We start from the raw sequence: 15,216 nt of genomic DNA on the forward strand, positions 1-15,216 counted from the left end.
AATAAAGCACTTAGCTCATCCTATTTTCTCCTCAGTCTTGAGAACTTAGAAAATATCTCCTCTAACCCCTCAACCACTAAGGGGAAGAAGGGTATATGGGAGACCAGTGGCTTCAGACTCCTCAACCTCCCTCTGCCTGGCCATCATGGGATGGGTAGGGTTGTCCAATTGCTTGGGGGTTTAAATCATCATCATCAGTGGCATTTATTGAGCACTTACTGTGTGCACAGCACTGTGCTAAGTGCTTGGGAGAATGCAATACAACACAGTTAGTTGACAAGTTCCCTGTCCACAATGATCTTACAATCTAGAAGGATAATCAGACACTAATATAAATAATCTGTCGGCTTTCCTGTTTATAGGTCTGTCAGGCCTTTTTCCTCTTAACAGTCTTTCTTAAGGGAAGGAGGGTTCAAGTTACTCTCAAGTGCCAAAAGGAATAAATCCCAGATTGTATAGGAAACTGGATCAATGATGATCTTGTAGTGGGGAAGAACATGGGCCTGGGATTGCTGAAGAAATATCATAATTATCATTCTGAGTTGTTTTGTGGCATGACAGTTTGCGGTGGGATCTGAGCTTCGAGTTATCACCTCTTCAATCACTGAGGAGCACTGTTCCATGTTTTGTTTTGTTGTCTGTCTCCCCCTTCTAGACTGTGAGCCCGTTGTTGGGTAGGGACTGTCTCTATATGTTGCCTACTTGTACTTCCCAAGCGCTTAGGACAGTGCTCTGCACACAGTAAGCGCTCAATAAATACGATTGAATGAATGCATGGGGTGGCAACTCTGCTAGCAGCCCTGGGGCCCAACAGCACTAGGATTCAGATGAAGAACTCACATACTTCAACTTCCATGCCTGGAAGCGCTTATTGCCCCACACTGTACGAGATAATTGGGTTGGACACAGTTCCTGTCCATCAGTCTTCATCCCTATTTTACAGTGAGGTAACTGAGGCACAGAGAAGTGAAGTGACTTGCCTAAGGTCACAAAGCAGACAAGTTGTAGAGTTGGGACTAGAACCCAGGTCCTCTGACTCCCAGGTTCATGCTCTTTCCAGTAGGCTACACTGCTTCTTGTGAAGGATGTTGGTGAAGGAAGTGGTGGATAGGGGCCCAGGGGAATCCAGATGCAGAAACCAACTGGGAGTCACAAGGCCTGGTCTCTAGGCCCAACTCTTCCACTGGTCTGTTATGAATATTTGGGCCTTTAGTTTCTTATCTTAGGGCATGGACCTGGGAGACAGAAGGTCATGGGTTCTAATCCCAGCTTCACCACTTCTGCTGTGTGACCTTGGGCAAGTCACTTCACTTCTCTGTGCCTCAGTTACCTCACCTGTAAAATCCCAATTTGCAGCATGAAATCACCGCAGCGCTTACTATAGTGCCTGGTACATAGTAAGCACTTAAATACCACAATTATTATTGTTATCTGTAAAATGGGAGGCAGCCTGGCCTAGTGGAAAAAGCATAGGTTAGGAAATCAGAAGCCAAATGCACACAGAAGATAGGCCAGCAGCAAACAGGACAGAGGAGCTGGAACCAGTAGCTGCTTCCAGCACCACTGCATCAAGAAAAATAAGAATCAAGGTATTTGGTAAGTGTACTGAGTGCTGAGGAGAAAATCCCCCCACAAAAACTCAGGAGGACCGTTATCTACTGTAGTGGTTGCTGTGACCACATTGGTGCCTTGGACTCTGCTTAGCCACAAAGATCCTGAATTTCTGCTCTTCTAGTCAAAGTATCCTACTGATTTTTTGTTTTATTTTGTCTATTTGTCCTTGTCTTTTGTGTTGTTTTAGTATTTTATTTCATTCCTCATGTTGCCAGTACCCTCTTGCCCTTTGTATTCTTCGATCTGTGAGCTCCTTGAGGGCCCATGTCTAAGTTCCATATTTGTATTTTCTTCCCAGCACATAATACAGTGTCTGCATAAAGCAAGCACTTAATACTATTACTACTACAGAATTCCCAGCTCTGTCACTTGACTGCTCTGTGACCATGAGCAAGTTATTTAACCCCTCCTGATCTCGGTTTCCTCATCTGTAAAATGGGGATAAAATACTTGCTCTCCTTTTCTCCTCAGATCGAGAGTCCTGTTTGGACAGAGAAGCAGGGTGGCTCAGTGGAAAGAGCACAGGCTTGGGAGCCAGAGGTCATGGGTTCTAATCCCGGCTCTGCCACTTGTCAGATCTGGGACTTTGGGCAAGTCACTTAACTTCTCTGAGCCTCAGTTACCTCCTCTGTAAAATGGGGATTGAGACTGTGAGCCACACGTGGGACAACCTGATCACCTTGTAGCTCCCCCAGCGCATAGAACAGTGCTTCGCACATAGTAAGCGCTTAACAAATACCATCATTATTATAATTGGGATTGAGTTCATTCATTCGTTCATTCAATTGTATTTATGAGCGCTTACTGTATGCACAGCACTGTACTAAGCACTTGGAAAGTACAATACAACAAATAGAGACATTCCCTGCCCACAACAGGCTTACAGTTTGGTGGGGGGGGGGGGGAGAGATAGAGAGTGGGGGGGGGGTAGGGGGAGAGACAGGACTCTGATTCTGATCTGAGTCTGATCTGATTATCTTGTATCTAGCTCAGCATTTAACAGTGTGGTATATAGTAAGCCCTTAATGAATACCATCGTCTTTACTCATAGAGCTGTTATGAGGACAAATAAAAGACAGGATATGAAAGTGCTTTGGACAAGTGCAATGTGCTACTGCAACATATTATTAAAAAAACATAAGATGTACATTATTATTGTCACCAGAGGGTTCGCCTTTTCATTTATCTCATTCTGTCTTTAGCCACCATTTCCCCTTCATCCTTAATCTGAACACCTTATCAGGTCCTAGGAGGAAGAAGCACATTGTGTTTTTGCTCTGGGCAGAACCTAAGCACAGCTAGTGCTCAAACTGTAAAAATTAGCACCTTCCACATCAGAATACTAAGGTTTAGGGTTGCTGGAAAACAGACATGGCATCTCTAGAGAAGACACTAAAGCTAGGAAAAGTCTGGAGAAAATGTGGAAGAGGCAGACCAGCAGCTAGGGAGATAGAAATCATAACAAAGATTACGGAAGACCTGTTAGCAAGGTTACAGATTATGGCAGAAGATGGGATGTTCTGGAGCAAAGTATATCCATTGAATCGCTCTAAAACATAAATGACTCGACGGTATTTGATAAGAGCTAGCAAATGTTCAAGAAATCCATTCAGATCCTTTTTTTCTTAATGGTATTTGTTACATGCTTACTGTGTACCAATCACTGTTTTAATTGCTGGGGAAGATAGAAGACAATCAGGTCAGACACAGTCCATGTTGCACTTAGGGCTCACAGCCTAAATCAGAGGGAGGAGGATTTAATCCCCATTTTACAGATGAGGTAACTGAGGCATAGAGAAGTAAAGTGACTTGCCCAAGGTCACAAGGTTCTCTGACTCCCAAGCCCATGCTCTTCCCACTAGGCCACACTGCTTCTTGCATTGTGTAAACTACTGTCATCTCACGGGAAGAGCTGGGGTAAAATTACCCTTTAAACCAAAATAATCAGAAAGGGGACAAGCAGACCAACAGCTGAAAAGCCTTCATCAACATGAGTATTGACAGAGTTCAGATTTCCACAGAAATATCACTCTTCCCGGGCTTGATCTCATTTTGAATTAGGTTGGCTCATATTTTGGCAAATAGATACTGCGCCCCCTCCCCTCTGGCTGCCCCCTCCTCTGAATCCACACCTCCAGAAGAACTGGGCCCCAAATCCTGAAAATGGAGAGGAGCCTGGCCTTAGGAATTGGGGCTTGAGGAGAGAAGAAATGTGTAATGGACATGATGCGATACACAGTCAGGACTTACAATGCAAAGTGACAGGTGGAATTTTCGCTCGTCCCATTGATGCCAGGGCAAAAGTTTAGGCCTTTCAATTCATTATGCAGCAAAGCCTTTTGAGGGAAAGAGACAAAGAATGGATTAAAACAATTTTCAGCTTCAAGGAATTCCCAACAATTGCCCACGAGGGTCTTTCATTTGAATCCTCGATGGTTTCTCTGGAACTCCGCTGGGCTTTGGCTAACTTCCATCCCCACAGAAAGTGGGGATGTCTCCTCATCTTGGCCTTCCCACATCCTCCAGGAAGACGGCATGAAATTGGGCAAAGAATTATGGCCTGGATTTTTTTTTCAGGTTGGACCAATCACCTCTTCAAATTAGAGTCCAACCTCCTGCCATTAAAAAATAAGTAAATAAATTGCTAACTTTTTCTCAACCCTATCACTGCCCAAATGGACTTAAGTCAGTTTACAAATCCACCATAAATCTGGTTTCATTGCTTTGTCACATTTGATAATCACCCCATCCCTAGTCTGCTGGATCACCTTGGGCAAGTCACAACCTCTCTGTGCCTCTGTTTTCAGAGGGAAAATGATATACGCTCTCCCATCCTCTTAGATTGTGAGCCCTTGTAAGACAGGGAGTGTGTCTGATTTGATTATTTTATGTTTAGCACAGTGCTTGGCACAACATCCATCCTCAATAAACACCATAAGCAATCGATCATAATATTTATTGAGCACTTAGTGTGCAGAACAATGAACTAAGTGCTTGGGAAAAGACAATATAACAGAGTTGGTGTAAACATTCCCTGCCCACAACGAACTTTCATTCAGGCATGGAATGAAGCTGAACCCCTTTGTGGATTGAGGGTTTAGAGAAACAGAAGCATCGGCCTGTGTACTTGTTACACACAGGTGCCACCCATACGGGTGTTCTGTAGCACTTCTCCCACTACGTCCTCAACGACATTCATTCAATTGTATTTACTGAGCGCTTGCTGTGTGCAGAGCACTGTACTAAGCGCTTAGAAGGGTGAGGTCACCTGGCCACCCACCCTCAGTCCAGCAGGTAAAGCAGTGGAATCAGAGTTCATCTACAGCCACTGGTGTTTGTGTCTTTAATCGTTTCCCATCAGACCCAAGAGGTTTACCCCCTTAACAGAGAAAAACGTAGCACTTACTGCAAAGCTGTATCGAGGAATGCTGAAGTACTTTAACCAGGAGATCCAACTTCCAATGGTGGTGAGGTTGACTAGCAGCCCAGAAAAGAGCTACAGGAAGCAAATACACAACATTGGGTCATTAGACTGATTTCACAGTTAGAGTTCAGAAACTCAGCTGCCTGCTCTGGAATGAGGAGGCCAAATGAACCATTCCAAAGATCAGAGCAGTGTGTACGGAAGATAAATGTCATGGCCTAGTGGGAAGATCACGGGCCTGGGAGTCAGAGAACCTGGGTTCCAATCCTGGTTTTGCCAACTCTGTGTTGTGTGACCTTGGGCAAGTCTCAACTTCTCTGTGCCTCAGTTATGTTATTGGTAAAATGAGGATTTAATCCTCCTTCCTCCAATTTAGACTATGAGCCCCATGTGGGACAGGGACTGTGCCATCCTACCCCAGCACTTAGAATAGTGCTTGACACATTGTAAGTGCTTAACAAATAACGTAAAAAAGAGACACGAGCAAAATTAGGCTACTGGGTTAGCCTAATTCACGGCCTTATTATCCCTTCTAGATTTGCCTTCAATCTTCAAATGGTGTCCCTCACTCCGGAGTTGTAGGATTTGATGGATAAAAAGTTCTGTGTTCACCCTGTCTACAGCCTTTGTGCTTCTATAAGCTTCAATCATGACCCTTTCTCCACCTACCTTCCCTTACTGAAGAGATCAGTGTGGTCTCATGGATAAAGCATGGGTCGGGAGTCAGAGGACCTGGGTTCTAATCCCAGCTCCACCACCTGTCTTCTGTGTGACATCGGGCAAGTCACTTAACTTCTCTGCTTCATCTTCAAAATGGGGATTAAGACTGTGAGACATGAGCTGTTTCCAATTTGATTACTTTGTATCAACCCCAGTGCTTAGTACAGTGCCTGGCACTTAGTGTTTAACAATTATCATAAAAAAAAGGAGAATAAATCTGTTCTGTCTGTCCTTTTGAGGAAGCTGCTCCTAGATCCCCCGATCATCTTGCTTGTCCTGTCTCTACAGCCTCCGCTGGTAATCTTCCGTGACTTTGGGCAAGTCATTTAACTTCTCTGTGCCTCAGTAACCTCATCTGTAAAATGGGGATTAAGACTGTGAGCCCCCGCCGTGGGACAACCTGATTACCTTGTAACCTCCCCAGCATTTAGAACCGTGCTTTGCACATAGTAAGCACTTAATAAATGCCATCATTATTATTATTATCTAGAACAGCACCTGGTTCTTTAGGTGAAGGTGTATTATGGTTCTAATAATAATGATAATAATGGTAATTGTTAAGTGCTTCCTATGTGACAAGCAGTGTTCTAAACACTGGGGTAGATACAAATTAATCAGGTTGGACATAGTCCCTGTCCCACATGGGCTCACACTTTTAATTTCCACTTTACAGATAAGGTAACTGAAACCTAGAGAAGTGAAGTGACTTGCCCAATGTCACACAGCAGACAGGTGGAGCCAAGATTAGAACCCAGGTCCTTCTGACTTCCAGGCTCATGTACTATCCACTTAGCCTTGTTGGTTCCATGTAGTGGATAAACAACATTCCTTGTACTTGTATCATGGACCAATGCATGATCAAGTTTATGCACCTGTATGTATGTATATATGTTTGTACGTATTTATTACTCTATTTATTTATTTTATTTGTACATATTCTATTTATTTTATTTTGTTCTCTGTTTCCCCCTTCTAGACTGTGAGCCCACTGTTGGATAGGGACCGGCTCTATATGTTGCCAACTTGTACTTCCCAAGCGCTTAGTACAGTGCTCTGCACACAGTAAGCGCTCAATAAATACGATTGAATGAATGAATGAATGAATAATTACGATTGAACTAATGAATGAATGAATATGCAGATACAATTAAACCACTTTTTTAAAGGACTCCATTGGGTTGTACTTATATTGATTTTGAGAATTTATGGACTACTAAAAGTAGCATGGCCTTGTGGAAAGAGCAAGGGCCTGGGATCCAGAGAACCTGTGTTCCAATCCCAAATCTGCCATGGGTCTGCTCTGTGACCTTGGGCAAGTCACTTAACTTCTCTGGGCCTCAGTTACCCCATCTGTAAAATGGGGGTTAAATCCTACTCCCTCCTACTTAGACTGTAAGGCCCATGTGGGACAGGAACAGGGTCCAACCCAATCAACTTGTATCTTCCCCAGCTCTTGAAACAAGGCTTGTCACATAGTAAGCTAACAAGTACCATTAAAATTAAAAAAAAACAAAAAACAAAACTAAAACGGGCTGTGGTTGCTGGCTTTTAGAGGCAGAAAGAAGGATCTATGTACACACCGTACACTCGGGTTATACTGTTGACGAATAGCACACTAAAGAAAACTCAGTTTTCAGAATCCAAGCCTTGACCAAAGGCACACATCTATGCGTAACTCTTCCTTCTGATACCACATCATGGTCTATTGCACTTGTTGGAAGTACATTCCCTAATTCTCTAACAGTGCTCCTCAAAATGCATGCTCTGGGAAGAACTGAGTTAATCATATTTATGGAGCAGTTACTGTGGGCAGAGCACTGTACTAAGCACTTGGGAAAGTACAACAGAGTTGGTAGTCACGTTCCCTGGCCACAATGAGCTTACAGTCTAGAACCTGTAGTCTAGAGTGTAATGTATTTTGATTATGAATCTAGTACCAAGGAGAAAAAAAAATTAAAGGACCTCTAGACAAATATACAGGGGAACCAAAGTAGAAATGGGATCGGTCCCAAGCCCACAATTCCTCCACACTACAGGTATAGCAAAGTGGGCAAAAATCAGTCTGTATGGAAGAAACCCAGGCTCATTTAATGAAGGAAGGCTATAAATGGACCGTCCCTGAAGAGGCTAAGAAAGCTATTTTTCCAGAGCGGTTCTTGACAGGATTTCCTCGAGTTAGTCAAATCAACATCCACCCACCCACCCTTCCTCCCCATGCACCAGAGTGGCTACTTACAATCATGAAGACGAAAGAGATGGTCACGAGAAGGTTGGCAACGGCCACCACAGTCTGATCTGCCGCGATAGCCAGAGCCATGGAACTGGCCGTATACGCCACCATCATCAGGGTAAACATCATGATGAAGAAGGCCTCCACCGTGGGCTTCAGGCCTGGGGGAGCAATGTGGTCAGTCATGGGGAGCGTCTGTCCAGGGGGAGCTGGCTGCCCCTCCTTCCAGCCTCCCACGCCCCCAACCAGCAGAGAGAGAGGTGGTGGGGCTGGAGGGTCTTCACCTGCCAATTGGTGTCAGGCAGGAAATGCCTCCCGATCGTCATTTCCCTGATTTTTCAGGAAATAGAGTGATGGATCTGGACTGTGACTAAGACTCTGTTGTTAGCTGAATGTGATCAGGAATGCCCAGGATACTGCACCTCTAATTTCATTTCTCCCTTTTCCTCTAGCATGAATGGAAGTGTTCTTGCTCTCCTCTTCTCTCCTGGTCTCTTTTCTCTTCCCCTCTCCCTCTTCCCTCCCTCACTGGACTCCGCAGTCCATCTTTCCGTCCCTTCCTTTCTCTCCCCTACCCGGCATTCTCTGATCTGAAGTCTCTCTATATGACTCTTTTGCTTCCATTCACCGTGTCTCCCCTCCTCCATCCCCTCTTGTAGCACCTGCCTGGGTGGTTCCCTTCAAAGCCCTACTGAGAGCTCACCTCCTCCAGGAGGCCTTCCCAGACTGAGCCCCCTCCTTCCTCTCCCCCTCCGCCCCCTCCCCATTCCCCCGCCTTACCTCCTTCCCCTCCCCACACCACCTGTATTTATGTATATATGTTTGTACATATTTATTCTATTTATTTTATTAATATGTTTTGTTTTGTTCTCTGCCTCCCCCTTCTAGACTGTGAGCCTGCTATTGGGTAGGGACTGTCTCTTTATGTTGCCAACTTGTAATTCCCAAGCGCTTAGTACAGTGCTCTGCACACAGTAAGCACTCAATAAATATTAATGAATGAATACAGGGAGCGGAGAAACAAGCACCCCTTGTTTGCCCCAGTTTTGGGGAAGCAGCTTGGCCTAATGGCAAAGCATAAAACTGGGAATAGGAGGACTGGAGCCTAATCCCAGTTCTCCCACCTATCTACCGTATGACCGTGGACAAGTCATTTTATTTCCCTGTGCCGCAGTTACCTCATGGGTAAAATGGGGAATAAATTAACGTTCTCCCTGTGCCTTAAGACTGTGAGCCCCTTGTGGGACAGGGACTATGCCCAATCTGATTGTACCGTGCGAAGCACCATGATCAAGTGGATACAGCATGGCCTGGGAGTCAGAAGGATCTAATTCTAATCCTGGCTCTGCAACTTGTCAGCTATGTGACCCTGGGCAACTCACAACTTCTCTGTGCCTCAGTTACTTTCTTTGTAAAATGGTGATCAATGCTGTGAGCCCCATGTGGGGTATGGACTATGTCCAACCTGATTAACATGTATCTTCCCCAGTGCTTAGAACAGTGCTTGACACATAGTAAGCGCTTAACAAATATCATCATTATTTTTCTCTACCTCAGCGCTTAGCACAGTGCTTGGTATATAGAAAATGCTTCAATCTCACAATTATATACTATTATTTTGCTACCTTCTTCAGAGAACCAGAGGGGACTTGGGAGGAGAGAGGACTATGCTGGCAAAAAAAAGAGGCCAACAGATCAGTGCTCTGCTCCTTCTGGCCAGGAGGACCTGCAACCTCAGCAATGAGTCTCTTTGAAGTGGCTGATGACCATAGCTCTGCCTGCCTTCCCAGTGGATCTTGCTTGACATGGGAGTGGAGAGGGGTGAATATCTTGGTTGGCGAGGTCTCTCTTCCTTTGCTCTCAAGACTTCTCTACTTCTCTTCTACTTGCACAAGGCAAAAGCCGGCCCTCTGCTCCAAGCTGGGCACTGCAAGAAGGCCTGAAGCAGAGGCTGCTGGCATTATCTGGCCCAGCCCCAACTCCAGCTACTTCTTCCTGTGCCATCTGAGAAGTCACATGGCATGATGGATAGGGCACGGGCCCAGGAGTGAGAAGGTCATGGGTTCTAATTCATTCAATCGTATTTATTGAGCGCTTACTGTGTGCAGAGCACTGTACTAAGCAATTGGGAAGTACAATCCCAGCTCTGCCACTTGTTTGTTGTGTGACCTTAGGCAAGTCACTTCTCTGGGTCTCAGTTACCTCATTCGAAAAATGGGGATTGAGACTGCAAACCACATCTAGGACAGGGACTATGTCCAACCCGATTTGCTTGTATCCCCCTCAGTGCTTAGCACAGTGCCTGGCAAATACTACAATTATTATAATCATTATCATCATCATCCATGCATCCAGCCCAAAAGGTCTTTTTTCTGGCTTCCTGTCATCCCACTTTTTGGTTTCTGAGATTCTTACATTTTTGCTTTCTAGTCTCAATCTTCAAATGGGCACATGCACAAGAGCTACCCAAGAAGCCTGGTTCACGTGCCCAGATTTCCGGAAATCAATCAGTTGTATTTATTGAGCGCTTACTGCATGCAGAGCACTGTACTAAGTGCTTGGGAGAGGACAGACAATATAACAGTTGGTAGATACGTTGCCTGCCCACAACAAACTGACAGTGTAGAAGGGAAAAGAAATAGTAACATAAATAAATTAGGGATATTACAGAAACCCACTCAGAGGCTGATCTCCAGCAAAATATTTTATATTAACTATCAGAGCTCAAAAGAGAGCTGCACGCAGCAATTTCAGGTTTTGTGGATCTAAAACAAAGTCCACAGGTATAAGATTTTTCTTTTTGCAAATATTGTGACTGCAAATATCCCTGCTGCCCCTCCCTATCCTGCCAACCAAACTGGCAGCATATCTAATCTCAAATTGAATCCCAAAAAATAATTCAAGCCAAAACAAACAGCGCTTTTCCTTGAACCATTCAGTCAGGCAAATTTTAGACCACACACTCCTAAGGGCAGGAACAGATTTGTTTGGCATCTTCTGAGCCCAGTAAAGTGCCCAGAATAGGCACACAGATCTAAATCTAGATTCCATTTTATTTCCATTGTACAGTTGATCTCCTCCTCCCAACGGCCTAGGGTCAACCATTTCTCCATGTCAGTCACAACCTTTTTGGATTTGTCTTTCCTGTGGTCACTTACCCAACATGAAATAAGTTATACAGGTGAAGATGATGCTTGGTAGCATCCTCATGGGTAGTAGGTCCGACAGCAGCTTTCCAAAAAAGTAGGCTGACACTCTGTAATAGCCACTGATGTACTCATGTCTGGAAAGCCAAAATATACGTGTCCATTACACACCCTACCTTTTTTTTAAAAATGGTATTTATTAAGCACTTACTATTTGTCGTACACTGTTCTAAGTGCTGAGATCAGAGACTGTCCCTGTCCCATGTGGTGCTCACAGTCCAAGAGGGAGAACAGGCATTGAATCCCCACCTTGAAGATGAGGAAATGGAGGCTCAGAAAAGTGAAGTGACTCACCCAAGGTCACACGGCAGGCAACTGCCAGAGCCAGGATTAGAACTTTGGTGTTACAGACTCCCAGGCCCAAGCTCTTCCCACTAGGCCATGCTCCTCTACAACCTGTATTGCCATTTATGTAGTAACAGTAGTAGTAGTATTTATTGAGCATCTTATAGGTGCGCTGCACTGTTATAAGAACTTAAGATAGTAGCTAAAAGCAGCCTGGCTTAATGAAAATAGTCCAGGCTTGGGAATCAGAGGCCATGGGTTCTAATCCCAGGTCAGCCTCTTGTCAGCTGTGTGACTTTGGCCAAGCCGCTTAACTTCTCTGTGCCTCAGTTACCTCATCTGTAAAATGGGGATTAAGACTGAGAGCCCCACGTGGGACAACCTGACTACCTTGTATCTACCCCAGCACTTAGAACAATACTTGGCACATAGTAAGCGCTTAACAAATACCATCATTATCCAGCATTTAGAACAGTGCTTGGCACATAGTAAGCACTTAAATACCATAATTATTATTATCTAAGTGAAGGGTAACTAATAGTTCCCAGTGCTATCAGTCGGTAGTATTTACTGAATGCAGATCAATGTACCAAGTGCTTGGGAAAGTACAAGAGAAATAAAGAGAAGATTGCACTTTGAGGATGGTTGATTTTGTAAGCAATGAGTGAAAAACCAAACACTGAAAGTCCTGGTGCTCAACACACGTTTTTAGATTAGGAAGAGATACCCCAGTAATGAATGATGCACGCTACATCTACACAAAAAAATAGCTGCTGATCCCTTCAAAAAATCACGGAGAAGTTTTAGAGTTGCCCAGCCATCCATTTAATCCCATTTCTAGACACAGTCTGAAAGGTGAGAACAGCTACAATGTATTTAAATACTATGGCCTATTGCATTGATGGGGTTCCTCATTCTTACTTGCTGGAGGGAGTGTAAAGAGGAAGGTGCCTTCATGGAACAATGTACTGGAATTAAAAATTTATGTCACTGCTAATAGGAATGACAGCGAATAAGATATCTAGACCAAATTGACAGCAAAAATCAGCATACGATGGATGAGGCCTTGGCCAGGTAGAATACAGTTACTGGCCTGCTAAAGAAGTTATCCAAAGAGCACTGGCCAGATGCCACTAAGAGTCAATTCACAACTTAAATGACTCTGGATTAGGAGGAGAAAATTTGGTTCAGGGAGCATGTGGTATTACTCAAGAAATATCATTTAACATTCTTTAAGCTTCTGCGATTTGTTTATAAACTTTATTATGCAATGGAGTTCACAGTCTAAACAGAAGGGAGAACATGTATTCAATCCCTATTTTGTACATGAAGTAACTGAGGCCCCAGAGAAGTTAAGTGACTTGCCCAAGGTCACACAGCAGGCAAGTCATGGAGTAAGGATTAGAACCCAGGTCCTCTGCCTGCCAAGCCCATACCTTTTCCATTAAGCCACGCTGCTTCCAAATAAGTCCTTGCTCTCTCTACATCCGATACACAGCTCCTACTTTTCATCAATGGTTGAGTTTGGGTGGGGCAACAACCCACCAAATTCTCCCAAGAATGTTCATTATCCCAGAATCCTGGGTTAAAGAACAACTGTGCTGTGATCCTTACCCATTCCCCACCAACAGCGGCAAAGCAAGCAACCAGACTCATGGGACAACCAAGAGTCAGCACCAAGGATAAAACATATTAAAACCCCTCTCTAGTCTGCCTCAAATAGCTTTCGGTCACTTACAACAAAAACAACCACAGGAAAACCTCACTGAATTTGGACTCTGCAATGATTTAGACTGAGCTTTTGCTGTGCATTTCAATAAAAACAATGCCCTACCAACTTGGAAGAGAAATTAGCTATTGCAGAGAAAAAAGCTGCCTGCAAGAAAAGCTAGCTGTTGCAGAGAAAGAAGCTGACAGAGGGAATTGAAGAATAGGGGGAAGAGGGAGAAAAGGAATGGTTACGAGGGGGGTGCAAGAGGGTGTTGGCAAGAAACTGGGAGAGAAGTTTAGAGCAAGAAGTGGGGATGGGAAGGAAGGGAGACAGAAAAATCACAACAGAGAGTATAGGTCGAGTTTTCAAGCTTCTATTAGAGTGACCCTGCTGGGACTGGTGAAGGAGTGTTGGTGGAGGTGGGGGGAGGGAGGAGACAAAAAGAACCAATCAACGGTATTTACTGAGCACTTACTGTGTGCAGTGTATTGTAATAAGTGCTTGGCAAGGGGGTAAAATAGCTTGTTTTGGGTAGTGAATATGTCTACCGCCCCTGTTATATTGTATTCTCCCAAGCTCTTAGTACAGTGCTCTCACTGCTTGATTACAACAGAGTAGATATTCCCAATCTCTGTCCCTCAGAGAGTTTACTCCTTGTGGGCAGGGAACGTGTCTCCTAACTCTACTGCGCTGTGCTCTCCTAAGCACTTAGTACAGTGTCTTGCACATAGTAAGCGCTCAATAGATACCATTGATTGATTAATTGATTACAATCCAGGGGGGAAAAAAACAGGAGCAGGAAAGAGAGAGAGGGTGCTTCAACAGAAGTTAAAACAGCTTCACAGAGTCAAACCTTTCCTGGCCCACCCTTATATCAAATTAGAGAGGTTGTGAAAAGCAGTTGGGCCTAATGGATAGTGCACGGGCCTAGGAGTCGGAAGGACCTGGGTTCTTTACCTCAGTTACTTCATCTGTAAAATGGGGATTAAGACTGTGAGCCCCATGTGGGACATGGACTATGTCCAACCTCCTCTGCAATCTCCCATCCTCCTGTCTCTCCCCACTTCAATCCATACTTCACACTGCTGCCCGGATCGTCTTTGTGCAGAAATGCTCTGGGCATGTTACTCCCCTCCTCAAAAATCTCCAGTGGCTACCAATCAACCTACGCATCAGGCAAAAACTCCTCACCCTCGGCTTCAAGGCTCTCCATCACCTTGCCCCCTCCTACCTCACCTCCCTTCTTCTACAGCCCAGCCTGCACCCTCTGCTCCTCTGCTGCTAATCTCCTCACCGTGCCTTGTTCTTGCCTGTCCCGCTGTCGACCCCCGGCCCACATCATCCCCCTGGGCCTGGAATGCCCTCCTTCCGCACATCCGCCAAGCTAGCTCTCTTCCTCCCTTCAGAGCCCTACTGAGAGCTCACCTCCTCCAGGAGGCCTTCCCAGACTGAGCCCCCTCATTCCTCTCGCCCTCCTCCCCCTCCCCATCCCCCCCACCTTACCTCCTTCCCCTCCCCACAGCACCTGTGTATATGTATATGTTTGTATGTATTTATTACTCTATTTATCTTATTTGTACATATTTATTCTATTTATTTTATTTTGTTAATATGTTTTGTTCTCTGTCTCCCCCTTCTAGACTGTGAGCCCACTGTTGGGTAGGGACTGTCTCTATATGTTGCCAACTTGTACTTCCCAAGTGCTTAGTACAGTGCTCTGCACACAGTAAGCACTCAATAAATACGATTGAATGAATGAATGAATTAGCTTGTATCTACTCCAGTGCTCAGTACAGTGCCTGGCACATAGTAAGCATTTAATACCACAAGCAAAACAAGGTTTTACGTAGTAGTAAATCCCACTGCCATTTGAAACAGCTCAAAGTTGTGAACCTTTACAGTTACAGATCCGTGTGGGTTTGATATTTTTGTGCAAATAATAATAATAATAATAATGGTGGCATTTATTAAGCTCTTACTATGTGCAAAGCACTGTTCTAAGCACTGGGGAGGTTACAAGGTGATC

General features: G+C 44.6%; 1 protein-coding gene across 2 annotated transcripts in view; it reads right to left on the minus strand.

The window, feature by feature from the left end:
- Positions 1 to 15,216, minus strand: part of ABCG2 (ATP binding cassette subfamily G member 2 (Junior blood group)) — a 51,239-nt gene that overhangs the window by 1,441 nt on the left and 34,582 nt on the right. For both annotated transcript variants that reach the window (XM_038769177.1, XM_038769178.1), the window contains exons 12-15: positions 11,147 to 11,271; positions 7,995 to 8,149; positions 5,021 to 5,110; positions 3,865 to 3,950 (exon numbers count right to left, since the gene is read on the minus strand). In XM_038769177.1, the coding sequence (XP_038625105.1) occupies positions 3,865 to 3,950; positions 5,021 to 5,110; positions 7,995 to 8,149; positions 11,147 to 11,271 (456 nt within the window). The remainder of the gene's footprint in view (positions 1 to 3,864; positions 3,951 to 5,020; positions 5,111 to 7,994; positions 8,150 to 11,146; positions 11,272 to 15,216) is intronic.

Source organism: Tachyglossus aculeatus, chromosome X5 (genome assembly GCF_015852505.1).
Source record: "Tachyglossus aculeatus isolate mTacAcu1 chromosome X5, mTacAcu1.pri, whole genome shotgun sequence".
NCBI lineage: Eukaryota > Metazoa > Chordata > Mammalia > Monotremata > Tachyglossidae > Tachyglossus > Tachyglossus aculeatus.